Raw genomic sequence first — 16,348 nt, forward strand, 5'->3', positions numbered from 1 at the left:
TCGTTCGGAGCTGGTTATTGTCAGGCCTCTTGAAGCACCTCACGTCGCTCTGCTCCGTTGCGCCCATCTATGGTGCATTATGCACAATCTTTTGTTGCCCGCAGCATACCATTGGCCCCTGCTTCCGTTCAAGGTGTCCTTATGTCGCAGAGAACCCCGTCCGTGCCCCAGAGCACCCAGCAGTAATGTCCCCTGTTTTTTCTTTAGTTTCGTTGATCACGTTTACTTTAGAATATTCTGCTCCTCACTGCTGCAGTACCCCGACAGCCGCCTTTATCCTTATGCTACTCTATCATCACCCATGTTCTCCATCTGGCCATAGACAGTACCTATAGTGTAAAGCAAGTTGTTCTTCCATTGCGCCTTGACGCACTAGCTGTAATTCGCTTCATGACATCTTCATCAGCTGTGTGCACTCTAAAGCTGCCCACGTCAAGCCAGCATCTGAAGTCGTGTCACTTTCACCCTGCTGGGCCGTGTTTCCACTACTTAAGTGTTTCACCCTACTTCAGCAATGTTACCTCTTGGGAGCGTCTGTGTCAGTGTGTTTCCGTTCAATTTAGCTTTACGCCGCTCTCCTCCCCTGAGCGGGCCCCTTTCGGTTACCGCTGCCGATACCTTCTGTGTCTGTGTTGCTATGTATCGGCTCCAATGTTTTAATCTTTGACGCTCTCATGCCTTCCGTCTGAGGCTCTAAGTCTACTGGGTTGCAGCAGTAACAGGCTCTCATCGGTGAGCCTTCCCAGCTTCAAAGGCTCATTGTAGCTCCGTCCTGCATTTTATTACCAGCGGTCATATTCAACAAAGGGACCCACACATGCGACTCCGGCAATCCTCTTCACGCAGCGCTGGCTGTTTACCATCTGCTACCCATTGTTGACAACCTCTTCTGCTGCAATCGATAGTCCTAGCATCCACGGGCGGTGGTTTTGTTTCAGCCTCATACATTTACATCCCATCTATTGTTCCGAGCAGGCCGCGATTTTGGTTTTTCTTCCGGCGAGCTTCAAAAAAGTTCTTGCCACACGTTACTCTTGCATCTGAGCGCTGATCCTTACAATTCCATGTTGCTTATGTGCCGCAAACCTTCATACAGTTGCTCCTTCGGTTTCTCATTCCATCACGAAATTCTTTGCACAAGTTTTGTCTGTGGCATGTAGGATCAGCAGGAGCTTTATCGAAAGCATGTCTTATTGCATGGTTCTGTAGCCACGCCCCCAATAGCCTTTTGCATATTAAGTGTGTTGTGTAGTGACAATAATGGTAGCAATATTTTTGTATTACTTTCTCATAATTAAAAGAATTACACTTTCTGATGCTTGTTAATCTGCTTAGAATCACATGCTGTGCATATGGTCTACATCCAGTGGTAACCGCAGAGTATTGCATCTTGTCTTTCGGGGACCGAAAGGGGACGTCTGCATATGCGTGTCGGTAACACTATCCCTTTCATGTCCAATGTTGCCATGTGGTACCCCATGTTTCAAGAGTGTGATCACCTCTTGTAGCGTTACCATACGAAACTTTAGAGGTTTTATATGTTCGCTGGGTGCATGTCTAGAACAGGGCACATGGTGAGGTCCTTTTTGGGTACAAGGACGTACACTAAATAAATACCCTTGTTTACCTGAAGAATAGGGACGGCTTCTATAGCTTCCTTTACCAGCAACGCTTCCACCTCTTGATTCAGGATCTGCAGATGGTCCAGTGAGAGGCGCCCTGAGCGTGGCGGTCTGAACTGTGGTGGTCGGGCGAATTCCATGCAGTACCCGTGGGCTACCGTCTTTATAACCCAATGGTCTGAAGTTATCCCCTCCCATGCCGTGAGGAAAGATGTTAAACGCCCCCCCGCCCGGGGTGACATGGGAGGGGACCTGGATCTATTGGTCATTTCTGACCAGAGGCTGTGGCTCCTGTGGGATTGGGGCCTCTACCTTTGCCGCGTCGCTGACCCCTAGGTGGGTAGTAGGCGGGGCTTCCCGTGCTGTAGTTGTTCTGACTTGCATGGGACTGCTTTCGAAAGGACCTACGAGAATGACCTCCCCTTTGGGGAGAAGGTTTTTGAGTTACTTGTTGCAAGGACTTGAGTCTCATGCTCTTTCTTGGCCGTCTCCAGGGCATCATCTGGGCCAATCCCTCGACTTTCTGCAAGCATTACTGTTTGGATGCCGGCCCTAGATCTGATGCGGCTTTCGGACAGTCGGTTCTCAGGAACCTATTTGCTTAAGGAGGGTCTCCGCTCCACCCTGGGGCTTCATTCAGTTTTAATCGCACATGCAGTATGGAGGAAAGGGGACGGGACGTAAGTGTAATTATAAGTTACTCACCGTAGTGACTAACGTACTAGGCCCCTTTCCTCCATATGTCCCACCATCCCCCCTAATAAAACTGGTGTCATTAAGCAATATTAGCTATTGTCGACGCATCTATGGGGACTGAGGTGTGGCGCCAGAGGGTGGAGTCAGGGCAGCACATGCTCCCAGGGCCGCGCGCCTCTATATTTAAAGGGGAAGGTGAAAAAGGTTCCATCTCCTGTCCCTTGGAAGGGATGCCCATGCAGTATGGAGGAAAGGGGGACTAAGTAACTTATAATTTCTCTGTACGTAAAACAGGGTTGCGTTTTAGCCCCACTACCTGTCAATCTGTATGTCAATTCACTCTTTAAAGCTAAAAAAAACCGACACTCGACGCACCTAAAATAGGATGAGGAACTTGTGCACTTTAACGTATGCAGTCATTATCTTAATAGCTAAGACGTGCAAAGCCTTACAAATTCTTGTCAGTAACTACTTGGACTATATGAAAGAGGTGGATTTAAAACCGATTGTGGCAAAATCGAATGTAATGTGTGTGGGTGGCCTAGATGATCGTTGAGACCAGTGTTAGAGATGGGAGGAAAAACTAAAATGTAATTTTGGTCCTGCTGTATCCCATACAAGGACCCATGAGGTTCTAACAATTGCTCTTTTGTTTGGGTATATCGATTGGTGGTCATGGAAACCATGTTTGGGTTTTTCTGTACATTATTTTAAGTGTGCAGTGATATATGTTGGCTAACCAGTTTCTAGAATTTCACTTTAATGTTTTTTTGTTATGTTCGATATTGATTTTCTGTGGAATTGAATTAATTTCCAAAATAAAGTATGCAATCATGACTTATTTGTAATGCTTGGTTTGAGGCCACACCATTTATTTCACTGGTTGTTTCTTTTCTATATTAGATGTGCCAGCCAGTGGAATGTACTTCATGACCTATGAATGGCTAAAAAATATTTTGACCCCAGAAGGAAAAAGGTAAGTAGACTGAGAGAGTAAATGTTTAGTTCTAGTTTATATCCATTTGAAGGAGGATTGAGGTCTTCAGTAATCCCAGACTAACCTGATTGTCTTGCAGTTCTTTACTCCCAAATATCTTCCTTCTCGAGCTCTTCGTTTATCTGCCTCCAACTCCCTCAGTGTCTATCGCTTCTCTAAGCAACGAGTTGGTGGTAGATCTCTCTCTTCGGCAAGGGCCTCCCTCTGGAACAGCCTTCCTGCCTCCCTGAAACTTGAGGAGAACCATCTCCGGTTCCGTAAGCACCTCAAAACCTTCCTCTTTGATTCTGCTTTCTCTCCCTCTCTCCTCTATTGAATTCTTGGTTGAATCTGCATTGGTCAAAACTACCTGCCCACCCTGTCTGATCCGGGTGCAGGCACCGCCAGTTGCACACCTGCACTGCCTTCCCTGGCAACCCTGCACCTAGGGACTGTTTCTGTCTCCCTACAGCCCCTCTACCAGCACTTATGTCTGCACTTACCTTGCACTTGCCACCATCTGGCTGTTTTTATTATCTTATTATTCTACTACCCCTTGTATTGCACTATCCCCTCTCCCCCCCCTCGCACTTTTCCCCTTTCTCCTCCTCGCACTCCCCCCCTCCCCTCACCCCCCCATGCACTTGCAAGATCTGAATGACAACGGGCCTAGTAGGATCATTGTCTGGCGTCCCTTTGTTTCCCCTCACCCTTTGTTTCGTCGCGCCTTGAAACACTTGTGTATAGGCGCGTTGTAAATGCCATATCATATCATCCTAGTCTTTGTATTTACAAAGTTCAGTGTGTGGTAAAAAGATGTCTTTGGAACTTTAACCCCGTAATCCTTTTTAGACCTGTGCAGCTGCTTTTCTGATTGCCTGTGGAGCTGTTTAATTATGAGGAGCTGCATGAAGTGTTGCAATAGGAAGCAAGTTAAAGCTTTAGTATGTAAATCTTTAATTTATCAGAATAACCATATTCACATGGCAATGTACTGTTGATCTGTATTACTGCCATTCATAAACTCCTCTTTGTACCAGCTTTTAATCCCCGCAACTCCCCCTTATCCTTTCTGCCTGTCCTTGTTCCCTTGGCCAAGGCGGAAAACTCTGGGGCTACTCTTTGAAGGTGACATCCGACTGCAACAATTGAACACTTAAGCACCACCTCTTCTGCTTGTTAACCTTTTCAATGATTGTTAAGAACATCTGTTTCTTACTTATCACTCTATCAAAACTACTATCTGCCCTTGTGTTCAGCAAATCTCTCTCTCTCTCACCTCCCCCCCAAATCTACATCCGACCCAGATCCTCCCCACTTCTACCTACTGACACCATGACCGTTGTCTTTCTATGTACAATGCCCTGTTCAAGTTCCTTCTAGACTGAAAATCTTTAGCACTGTCCTGACTACATCTCTGTACTTGATTTTGCCCCCCCACCCCACCCACTGCACTCAACCTCACTGTTTGATGCTCCTCTCTTCTCGCTTTTTCCCTTCTTGCCCACTTTATTGGGACTTGTTTCCATTCCAGTGGAAGCCATCCCGAATGTGGATACTTCAAAGGTTAGCTAAAATGTCACTTACTTTACCAGAGAGGGAGCTCCTTTTGCCCTCTTCCCTACCTGACCTCACCAATCCCTCAAGTATTGTTTGATCATGTAATTTTGTTTATTTGTCCAGTTTTCTTTAGTTAGAAGCACTTGCCCACCCCACACCAAGTCAGCTTTTCTTGTACCTGTTTTAAGTCTCACTTTGTTTCCATCATCATAAATTGTATCATTGCTTGTTCTCATCTTTGTGCTATTGTACAGGCACTCCTCAGAGGAATGCCCCCGCCGTCTGTCAATGTGTTATTGGAAGTAATTTCTGATAGATTGCCATCCCTGTTCGTCAAATATATATAAATTATAATGTTGCCTGATAGTCCAGTCGCTAGGTGAGACCTATAGGCACCCAAAATTAGAGTGTTTAAAATGTGTTTTTATTCTGTAAAAAACTAATTCTGTATTTTACGTTTCTCAATCTGACAGTGTGAGTGACCTAAGTGTTCCCAGTATTCTTTTTGCTGGAGGAATGGCAGGAATTTTTAATTGGGCAGTAGCGATTCCTCCTGATGTGCTCAAATCCCGCTTTCAGACTGGTAAGTTTGGATTCATGCATAGCTAATGTCTTGTAAACATTTAATGAAAATGGAAAGCAATAAGGTTGCAACGCTACATTGCATCAACAACATTGTTAGAATATCTCTGCGCTCACAGTATCCTGGAATAATGTTGATTAGCCCCATTTTATTTTGAAATGTTGGTATATTGTTGATTTCTATGGAGGCAGTTTCAGTATGCAGAATGCTTCACGTTGCCTGTCGTAGGTCAGAAGGAGGAGGCAGGCCAGGATTTGCCATTTCAAGAGGTGGATATTATAGATAATAAGAATATGGCTGATCTAAGGGTTTCACCTACTTAACACAACTAAACTAGGGTGCTTGTCCTCCGTTCTGAAATCCAAAGTAAAAGTCAGTCTTCCATCCAAAACTAATCTTCACTGACCCTACCACTTACCCTAATAACTTCACTGACCCTACTATCTTACACCTGCAAACTCATTACAGCTAGCCGACCTTTCTTATCACCAGCCAACTGTATCACACTTGCCAGGGCCCTCGTGCTGTCAAAAATTGATTATTGTAACGCCCTCTATTTGGGTACCAACAGTTAGAACCTAAACAAGTTATAAATAATCCAAAACAATGCTATCAGAGCAGCTCTCAACATCCCTAGGAACCAACATATCTCAGACACTAGACGCCTCCTTTGCTGGCTTTCCGCCCCTCCACGAATTTCACTAAAAACTCTTGCTCTCACTCACAAATGCTTATCTAACCAGGCACCCTCCTACCTAGCCAAGTGATTCGCCCTCCACAACACCAACAGACCTCGTAGAATTGCACAGACTAACTGCCTCTCTATACCACGCTTCAACCTACAAAGATCTGGCTGAGCCAGCTTCCCGGTAATGGTGACCAAACTATGGAACTCGCTCCCCAACTCGTTAAGATCTGAACCCTCCTTCCACAGCTTCAAAAATTTGGCCAAAGCCTGGCTAACCGCCAAAGACCCTTCACCTACTCACTTACCACCCCCCCACGCGCTAGCCACTCACATCACCTCCTGTACATAGGCTATGACCCTCTACTTACCCCGTAACTGCATTTTGTATATATGTTAATATCTGTAACTGATTGTAATTCTAAATTGTAATTTAACTGTAATTCTGTTACTCTGGTGCCCGGATGCCCTCAGGCCTGGTGTGCTCTATAAATAAATAAAATACAAATACAAACTAAAGACCAGGAGAATGACTTCCTTCTCCTGGGACTATTTTCCAGTAAGTACTTCTTGGTACCTGCTCTCCAACCTCTATTCCAACACACCCTGTGTCCTCATGTTACTTGATCTCTCTTCTGCCTTTGATACAGTCAACCATGCCATCCTGCTCAACCGTCTCCATCACCGATCCGGCCCTGGCTTGGCTGACCTCCTTCCTCTCTGATTGACCCTCCCAGGTCCAACTTGGGTCCTTCCTCTCCTCTATCTCTACCTGTGGTGTTCCCCAGTGGTCTAACCTCGCTCCCTGGCTATTCAACCAATACCTGGCACTTCTTGCCCACCGCATTGCCACTCTCTACCCCAACTTTCAGTGCTATGCGGAAAACACTCAACTCATTTTCAGGCTCCCTTTTGCCCCCTCTTCTCCTTCTCTCATCTCGGACTGTCTGTCTGCCTTCCAGTAGTGGTGTGCCGCCAATGATCTCTGCCTTAACGCCAGTAAGACTGAGATCTCTTAAGCAGCACACCTGCACCCTACTTTCCTGTCACTCTCTGGCCGGCCTCTCTTGGCCCTCTTCCTGCTCCCACCGGTGAGGCTAAAAACCGCTGGGTCATCTTCGACTCCACATTTTCCTACTTTCCTCACATCTAAGAAGCCACACTACCAGAGGTATTCTTCCCTTCCTCTCCTCCCCCCAGAAGCTCACCATCTCCAGAGCTCTGGTTCTCTCTAGGCTGGACTACTTCAACAGCCTCTTTCTAAATCTTCCTGCCTCTACTCACCGCCCTCTGCAACTCATCCAAAACAGGACTGCGAGACTTGTCCTTGGCCTCAAGCCCAGGGATCTTATCTCTACAGGACTGAAATCTCTGCATTGGCTCCCAGTGGTGGCAAGGATTACGTTCAAAACCCTCTGTATTGTCCAGAAGGCCTTCTGGGGCCTGGGGTATCAATACCTTCAACTCCCTCTTCCTAAATATCTTCCTTCTCAAGCTCTTCACTCATCCGCCTCCAACTCCCTCAGGGTCAGTCGCTTCTCCAAGCAGCGAGTTTGTGGTAGATCTTTCTTCTGCTGGGGCCTCCCTCTGGAACAGCCTCTCTCCCCTATGAAGCTTGAGGAGACCCATCTCCGGTTCTGGAAGCACCTCAAGACCTTCCTCTTTTCTTCTGCTTTCTCTCCTCCTCTCCCCTGCTGATCTCCTGGCTGAATCTAAAACTGCACTGGTTACCTGGCTACCCTCTGATCTCGGGCCCAGGTCTCCACCCTCCCCCAACCCCCACCAGATGCACACCTGCACTGCCCCCTGGCAACCCTTGCACTCTGGGACTGTTTCTGTATCCCTACAGTGCCCCTACTAGCACCTGACACCTGATGGCTGCACTTTTATTCATTGTCTTTATTTATTTTACCGTTATCCTATGTACTGCACTGCCCCCTCCCCTTTCCCTTCGCACTGTTTCCCCTTCCACTGCACTTGCGTGATCTCAGTCACCTGGCCTAGTAGGATTGTTGTTTCTGTCTTCCCTTTGTTTCCCCTCCCTTGCCTCGTCGCGCCTTGAAACACTTGTCTATAGGCGCGTTATAAATGCCATATCATATCAGTACAGGATCTTCAAATAGCTTTTAGCTTTTTCTTGCACCAATTATTTTTGTTCTTTTAGGGTACTTCTCCATGCCCCATTTGTTTATTTCTCATCGCCTTCTCCAGTTCCTCTCTAGGCGCTTTGGCACCTGAATGTTCTTTTACTCTGTTCCTCTCAATTGTAATTGCATTCATCTTTTCTGACAGCAGCTTCAACCAGTTCTTCACCTTCTCTTGTACTGCTTATTACAATCTGCTGTGTTCTTATCTAATCACTGGGATCTGTGCAATGTACCCAGCGACCATTCTCAATCCTTTTATGATTTTTCTAATCATTGGTACAAGTAGGCGGACTTGTTCTATTCGTTTTCCTACTATGTTGCATATGATTCTACCACTCGTTATCTGTGCCTTGTTCTTCAGGTCTCCCGCTCTCCCCTTTACCTGCAATGCACTAGGACTGCATCAGTGGGTCGGCACTTGCCTTCAGAGTCATTCGGTCGTTCGCCGGGATGGCTATCTTTTGACACGCTTCGGTGTCCTCTCGGTTTGGTTGGGTTCAGCATTGGAAAGGGTTTCCACTCCTTTTCCTTCCCAGCCACCACTTCTCTCCTGTGGTTCCCTCGTGGGACCTCTGTCAGGTAGGTAGGCTCCCACGGTTACCTGCTGTGATTCGAGCAATTACCAGCCACAGCTTCTCTTCAGCCTTCCTTGAGCATCCCTCCTCGGACTGTATCCGACTGTCAAACTTCACCGGGTCTGCCACGTGACTAGTACAACTCGGGCACTTCCTCCTGACTGCTGCTCGCCTGTCTGGAAAGTGGTGTTCTCTCCGGTTAACCAGCTTTCCCTGTCCAGCTGATTGAAAACTCCCCGGTCTCCCTCGTTCTGTTACACTTCCCATTTTTATGATGCTCCGAGTCTTCCCCAGTTTCCCATGAGAGTCCTTTCTTTGTGTCTGAGTTATACTTGTTATAACTCCTTTTGGTTTCTTCATCCCAGTACCTACTGGGTACTTATTTTTTTATCACTCCTTTATTTTCACTCGTCCCAGTATTAGGCAAGTGAGTTGTGGGATGTTTTTACCCATGCATCCGAGCCCTACCACAAAAACTGTGCAGTACTGGCATTGAAAACATCATGATGGCCAGAGCTTCCCAGAAAATGCCCAGGGAAATGCATGAAGAATAGGCTGCCACCCATTTTTGCCGATGTTATGGGCACAGAAGGGCACTGCCTAAAACCACCATTGGACTACCCACACAGTAGCCTGAAACCATTGGGAATGGCAATGCTGATTGCCAAAAGCAACCTAGAACTGTGGGGAATTCATTTTCTTAAATCCCAAAAATGGGTGCATTACCAGTACTCGCCACTATCAGAAAGCCGGCGTTTTAAAACAACACCAGACATTTGTGTAAAACTGAAGAAATGAACCCAAAGCAGGCCAAAGAAAGACTTACTGAGAGGTGGATACAATGTAAAGTTATATTCTGAAGTGACTTGAAGGTTTATAACAAAACTGGCTGAGCTGTGGATTAAGTAAATTTGGACTGAAAGACACTAAAAATCTAAATGTTTAAAAGAAATGAGCGACCTACTTTTGAGTGTCACATAGGTTGCAATTGTTTAAATGTCATAGTTTTAAACTTAGAATCAGCATTCTAGCTGCATGCGTAAAAATTGGAAGTTTGATTTGGACAGGAAAACTGGCAGCCAAATAGACATTTAGCTGAGGCCTGGCTTAAAAAGAGAGGGAATTTTGCCCACCAGCTACCCCCGACAGGGGTTGAGACTTGCACAACAGCTGTGTTCCCAGGCCTAGCTGCCTTTTGCTGTTCCCACCAAAAGGGATATGACACTTCTCTGATTGAATTACCTGGGCTCTGCAGGAAATTGAACAAAGCCCTGTCCTGACTCGGGCAAATGTTTTATTGGGGGGGGGGGGGGTCGTAAAAGTGGCTTCCTCCTGGAAGGAAAGGGGAGGAGCACTGCCTGTGAGAGCAAGCTGGCTTGGCAGAACTGGAAAAACCAGAAATTCAACCTTATGCTGGGGGAAACCACACCCCTTTGGGGCCAGAACATAAATCTAAAAATATGGATCATTCATGGAGCGGACTTGTGAAAATTTTATAAGTGATATCATTATTCTTGTGATTTTTCTGTGCACATTTGAAGACGTGTTAGGACCCGGTGGTATGTTCAGCAGGGTTTTTAGCGGAAAAGAGGATATTACTCTAAATGTATGTATGTTAAAAATCTGACCCTCCTCCACCTAATGCCCACATGCTTTGCGAACATTTGTGTAAATGCGGGGACAAATCCAATATTGGTAACCCGACCAAAAAGTGAAATATGTTGCCATTTTTGAACCCAAGCTCCTAGAAACGACAGAATTGGAACAGGGGCTACCATCAGTAAATGCATGATGTGTGTATGCAATGCCAAACAACTGTCTATCGGGGAAGTATGTATTTGGATCAGATATAGATTGTGTGTAAAGTTGACAGGGGTGGGTTCTGTGTATCATAAACAGACCTCATCATGATGACACTTCATTTCATTCCCCCAATCAAGGGGAAGAGGAGGAAGTGGCCAATGACAAGTGGAGAGGGGTAGGGCCTAGAAAGCTAGCCTCTCCACCCACTTTCAAAAGACATAAAAAGAGCCACTGGAAGCTAGAGAGGACATTCAATTCCATTTGCTGCGGAGCATGCTGCCGGACCATACCACATCCAGAGATCCAGACTTCAAATCCATCAATCTCCAGAACCTGTAGCAGTACCTAGAAAGCAGAGCAGTATCCAGAATCCAGAGAGGCTAGACCAGCAGAGCAGAGCTGACCCAGACCGCAGTTAGCAGAACCAGAGAGCTGTCACCTGTCATTTTCTAGCTGCAAGCTGTAACCTGTCGCTTTGAACTTTTAAAATTTCAAATCCAAAAAACTACCTTTATTTAATCGCCCGTATCTCTGGAACCGTTTGGGCTAGGAACTTGGTTTAAAGCTTAGAATCTCAGCTTTTCAACGAGCCTAGACTTCCTACTCCTTATACTTTCTCCGTAATCACGATTCTCGCACCCGCAAATTTTGCCGCGATTTGGCCCGATTTCTTTACTTGCAAAAAGATAGCTGCTTTTGCCTGAACTACTAAATTTCGTTTGCCTCTTAAGAACCATCCCTAAATCATTGCTATAGTGAGCCTGGACTAATATTAACTAGATACCACTTACCCTGAACCTCCTGAAGGGAATTAAAAGCATTTTCAGCATATTTCTCACTGCATTGTCACCATATTCAAAGCACTTGGGTCTGTGTTTCAAAACTCCTATCTGTTGTATAAGCTGCTGGGGGGGAATTGAACTGAACTCTATTTGATTGCATTCCTAAGAACTGGGTCCCATTCTATTCATCTCCTTACATTGCATTAAGGGGGGAGTGAATTTTCAAAGAAAAGTGATTACATTGTCTTTTGCTGAAATCCTATCAAGTTATTTTCTGTACTGCATTTCATTCCACATTGCATCCATTTGAAACCATCAAAGTATTGTTGCTATCGTATCCATCCTATAACCACTCATCATTGATTATAAAGAAGTGTGCTAGTGCCGGACTATTCATTATTGATTACTGCTCAGATTAAGTGTGATATTCAATTATTAATTTATTATAAAGTGTGATATATATATATATATATATATATTGTTTAAATTATCAAATAAACCTTTTAACTTGCAAAACAGAACTACTTCTTGGCTCAGTGGGGTCAGGGGGATTCCAAGAGAGGGGTGTTATATAGGGGTAGTCATCCAGAACTTATGAACTGGGCATAAAGATATATCAATAAGGGTTTCCATTCAGTATCCCAGACTAGGCATTGACTTAGCTGTAGTGTTGAATTGAATCCTCTTACAAATTGGGGGCTCGAGCCGGACGTTTGGGTTAGATCTATCACTTGTGCAGATTAATACAGCGTGCCAGCTGACCAGATACACATATCCGGTCGGATCACCACGCTGTGTTACGCTGTAAAGCACTCCTCAAAGGAACGCTCTAAGGAAAAGGTCTGTTTTGCAAAAATAAAATGCAAACTTCTGTAAGTCAGGAAGGAACTCAAATTCCAGAATGACGACCTTGGTAGATATGAAAATAGCCAGAGAGCACTTCTTACATAAGCTATTTGTGAGAGGTGAGTGGACTCATCAGGACCAGACGGTCTGGTTGCAGGCAATCGCACCCCAGATCACTGAAACAGGGTCAGATATATGGGGAGATCAGGGTCCCCAACATGTGGCTCTGAGTGAACTATATATGGCCCCTAAGGCCAAGGATGAGCACCACAAGATTGCCAGGGTAGCGGCATATTTATATTTACATATGGGAGCCATGCAGGACAAATGTGCTGAAGGCCAAGATCTGGCGAGTAGGCAACTGCTGGCATTACAGAAGGCCCAATCTGATCTGGACTCTTCTGAGCAGAGGCTGCACAGAAGCCAGGAGTCCGAAAATGAGAGTAGACGGCACATCATTAAAATAAAGAAGGATATGGATATCCTGCAACAGGAAAAGGCTGACCAGGATACCAGAATTCTGGCTTTGCAGAAGGAACGCCAAGACAGTTTGGACTCCCTACTGCAGAGCCAGAAAAAGCTGGAGCAACAGATCAATTTCAACAGGGCATGCACAGAGCAGGTAGCCCCCCTGCAAATCCAACTAGATAGAGAGAAAGAGGAGAGCAATAAACTGATCCTGAAAGACCTGGATACCCAGGCAGAGTTTGAACAGGAGCGCCAGAAAGCTGGTGCCTTCCAAAGGCAAAGGGACGACCTGGCGTCACAAATTCAAGCTCTTGGTCAGGAAAGGGACACCTTAGGCCAGGAAGTCTGCCACTTAAGAAGAAAAATGGAAGAAAATCACCTGGCGCACCAGGGACTGGGTGACCTCCAAAAAGAACACCAGGACTTGCTAGAGCACACCAGGAGGATGGAGGAGGCTCTGGCAAGACAGGAGCAGGCCAGTAGGGAGGGGACTCGGGAGGTAACCCTCCTGCAGCAAAGACTGGCCCAGTGCTCCAGGTCCAATCAGGAAACGCAGAGAGAGAATGAGGCTCTCTGCCAGCACAATGATAGGCTCCAACAACAGGTAGCGATGCAGGAGAGACTGATAGTCTAGAAAGGCCTTAACTGAGGAACTGAAGGCGCAGGCTCTTGCATTGCAACAGGGAGCAGGGGCGGATAGAGAACAGGTTAGCTGGGAAAGGGAAACTCCTGAGCATAACCTCAGGAGCCCTAGTACCAGAGGCCTTTATCTCTCTCAGTCCCTGGACTCTGCCACCCCCATGTCCCCTGGCGCACATGAGCACCGGGCCACAGGGATGGCAGATTACTATCCAGCCAGAAGCATGGGGCTCATAGGCCAGTACCTCCCAGGAATGGATGGGCGGGCATCTGGGTATGGGCACCCAAGCACAGTGCCATTTAGTGGGGAACCCCAGGAGAGTAGGCCCATTAAGGGCATCCTGAAAACCTCTGCCCAGTTAGGTCAGTGGGGGGGGGTACCCATCAAATCCTGGCAGCGAGGAGGGATCTGAAGATTCCTCTGAGCGGTACAGGACACAGGAGACCAGGTCCCCACATTCTGCCAGCCACTCCCAGGCTCGCAGAATCCGGGAAAACCTGGAAGATCAGACGGGAACCTCTGGGAGCAGTGCCTCTGAGTCAGAGGATGAATGGACCAGGGTTACCCGAACCAAAAAGGCCAATAAGGCAAAAAGGGCCTTGCTTAAGGACCCATTGAAACAGATTAAGGCAATCAGGAGTGTCATCACGCCTTATCATAAGAACGCCAAGTACTCTGTTTGGGAACACTTGGAGCTCTACGAGCAAATGATGGAGACTTTCCATTTGAAGGACAGCCAAAGCTGTATTCAATATGTAAAGTGGACCTTCTCACCAGAATACTCCAGTTTCTTTGCGGGGCTGGAGGACCAAAATCATTTAAGATGGTCCACCTATAAGGCGGCCATCTTGAAACATTTTTCTGTTCACAGAAATCCTCAAGAGGCTCGCAAGGCAGCCTACAATTTGCAATGTGGGGAGGATCAGGCCCCACAATAATTTGTGCAAGAACTGAAACGTGCCTTTGCGCAGACCACCAGAAGGGTACGCACAGACAGCAGAGAATTTGTCAATACATTTTTCCATGCCTTGCCCAAGTATATAATGACCCAGCTCGTGAGAGATTTTCATGAGAAAAGATCTTTAGACTGGGTCATTGAACAGGCTACCCGGATCTATGAGGTGCAGAAGCCCATAGAAAATAAAAGCAATACCCAGAAAAATCCCAAAACCAACAGCACCCCTGCTGCTGCCAAGGTGGCAGAGGTAAAGGTCACCCCCGTTTTGGATTTGGAGATGGGGGGGCCTAAAAACCTACCTGCACCTAATAATTCACTGCCCAGAAGGCCCTCGGGCCAGTCACAGACAGGGAGTCGAGGAGGTAGTCCCACAAATGGGATCCCCCGCTCCCCTGACTATGTAAGTCCCCGCTATAAGGGAAACCGACCAATCCTGGGTTATGTGTGGACTCCTCCAGCCCAAGGGGGGGATCCTGCCAAGCACCTAACCCAGGGAACTTCCCTCCCAACTTCCCACAGGAGGGCAGAAATTCTCCAAATCCTGGGCAGAACTTTTTCCCCATGTATCCACCCAATTTCCAGCCCCAAAATCATCCATCCTTCTTTCCCCAATTCCCTGAGCCCAGACAACCTAATCCGGGAGAGGGGAGGCCAAGGGTGGAGGGGTACCAAAATCTTCCCAACCAGGGGTACTACCAGAGAAGGGATAGCTACCCTTCCCGGGATCAGCCCAGGGGAGAAAATAGAGCCCCGTATCAGCCTGAGCGGGTTTCCCAGTTAGAGCGCCAGGTCCAAAATATGGCACGGGATCTGGGTCACATACTGAGGGCTCCACAGAACCCTCAGATGAGTGTGCCACCGCAGAATGCCCCAAACTCTGGACCTGGTGCTCCAGAACAATGACGGGGGCAGCACCCCGATAACACACCGGCTCCCAGGGAGGAGACACAAGGGGAAGGGGGGTGTAAAACCTTGGAGGAAGCTTCCTTCCCAACTTGTAAACAGCCCCTGGAAAACCAGGAACCGGAAACAAAATCTCCTACCCCTGAAAGTCTGCCACCAAGGAGCAGAGAGGAGGTAGGTTAAACAAAGGACCCAAACGGACCCACTTTGTGGAGGAGGTTCAGGTCTTCCAATTTGAGGGAGAGGGATCCTCAGAAGATCCTGGGAAAAGGATCTTCTCCTTCAGAGATGGGGGAACTGCTCCCAAGGAAAAATGGGTCCCAAGGGATGTCAATTCAGACTGGGGAGATATGGCGACTGAGCTACCGCCGCCCATCATCTCATCCCAGAACCCACAATACCGAAATCCCCTGGTTCAAACCCATCCCGGTGACTGCCTCCAAGGACGGGGGGGCGGCCCAGAACCGGAACCAGGGGAACCCACAATGGCTCTGATCTCCAGTTGCCAACTTTTTCTTTCAGATTCACAAGGCTCTCCACAGAATTCTGCCCAAATCTCTTCGCTAGCAATGTCCAAAACCAGAAATTTAGCCCACCAGTTGTCTAAAAATGTGCATTATCTGTGCCCCCTTGAGGGGAAGGAGGGAAGATACTATGCCCCGGTACAAGTACAGGGGCAGGGTACAAATTTGGCACTGGTGGACACTGGATCCCAAGCTACCCTTCTGTCCAAAAGGGCCTTTGAGGAACTAAACGCAGGAAGGGGGGAGAATTACCGAATTCCTCTCACCTCTCTTCCTGGACAACTGCAGAACTTTGACGGGAAGGAAATTCCCGTTGAGGGGACTGCAGACTTGGACATTAAAATTGGGCGACACAAGGTGAAACACCCGGTCATAGTAGTGACTCCAGAGGGCACCCCTTGTTTACTAGGGAATGACCTCCTGAGAAGGTTGTCACCCCTAATAGATTGTGTAAACAAGGTCCTCTGGACCCAGACTAGCCGACCAATAAAATTAAAACAGAGTGTCAACCATGTTAGTTTAAACGGCACCTGCCACATGGTTGAACAAAATCTGACCAAGTAGAATTTCACTTCCAGAA

General features: G+C 47.1%; 1 protein-coding gene across 1 annotated transcript in view; it reads left to right on the forward strand.

The window, feature by feature from the left end:
* Window positions 1-16,348, forward strand: part of SLC25A20 (solute carrier family 25 member 20) — a 412,128-nt gene that overhangs the window by 257,272 nt on the left and 138,508 nt on the right. The window contains exons 6-7 of the mRNA XM_069643324.1: window positions 3,222-3,294; window positions 5,328-5,437. Coding sequence (XP_069499425.1) covers window positions 3,222-3,294; window positions 5,328-5,437 — 183 coding nt within the window. The remainder of the gene's footprint in view (window positions 1-3,221; window positions 3,295-5,327; window positions 5,438-16,348) is intronic.

This window comes from Ambystoma mexicanum, chromosome 2p (assembly GCF_040938575.1).
Source record: "Ambystoma mexicanum isolate Mex_15411 chromosome 2p, UKY_AmexF1_1, whole genome shotgun sequence".
In the NCBI taxonomy this organism is placed as follows: Eukaryota; Metazoa; Chordata; class Amphibia; order Caudata; family Ambystomatidae; genus Ambystoma; species Ambystoma mexicanum.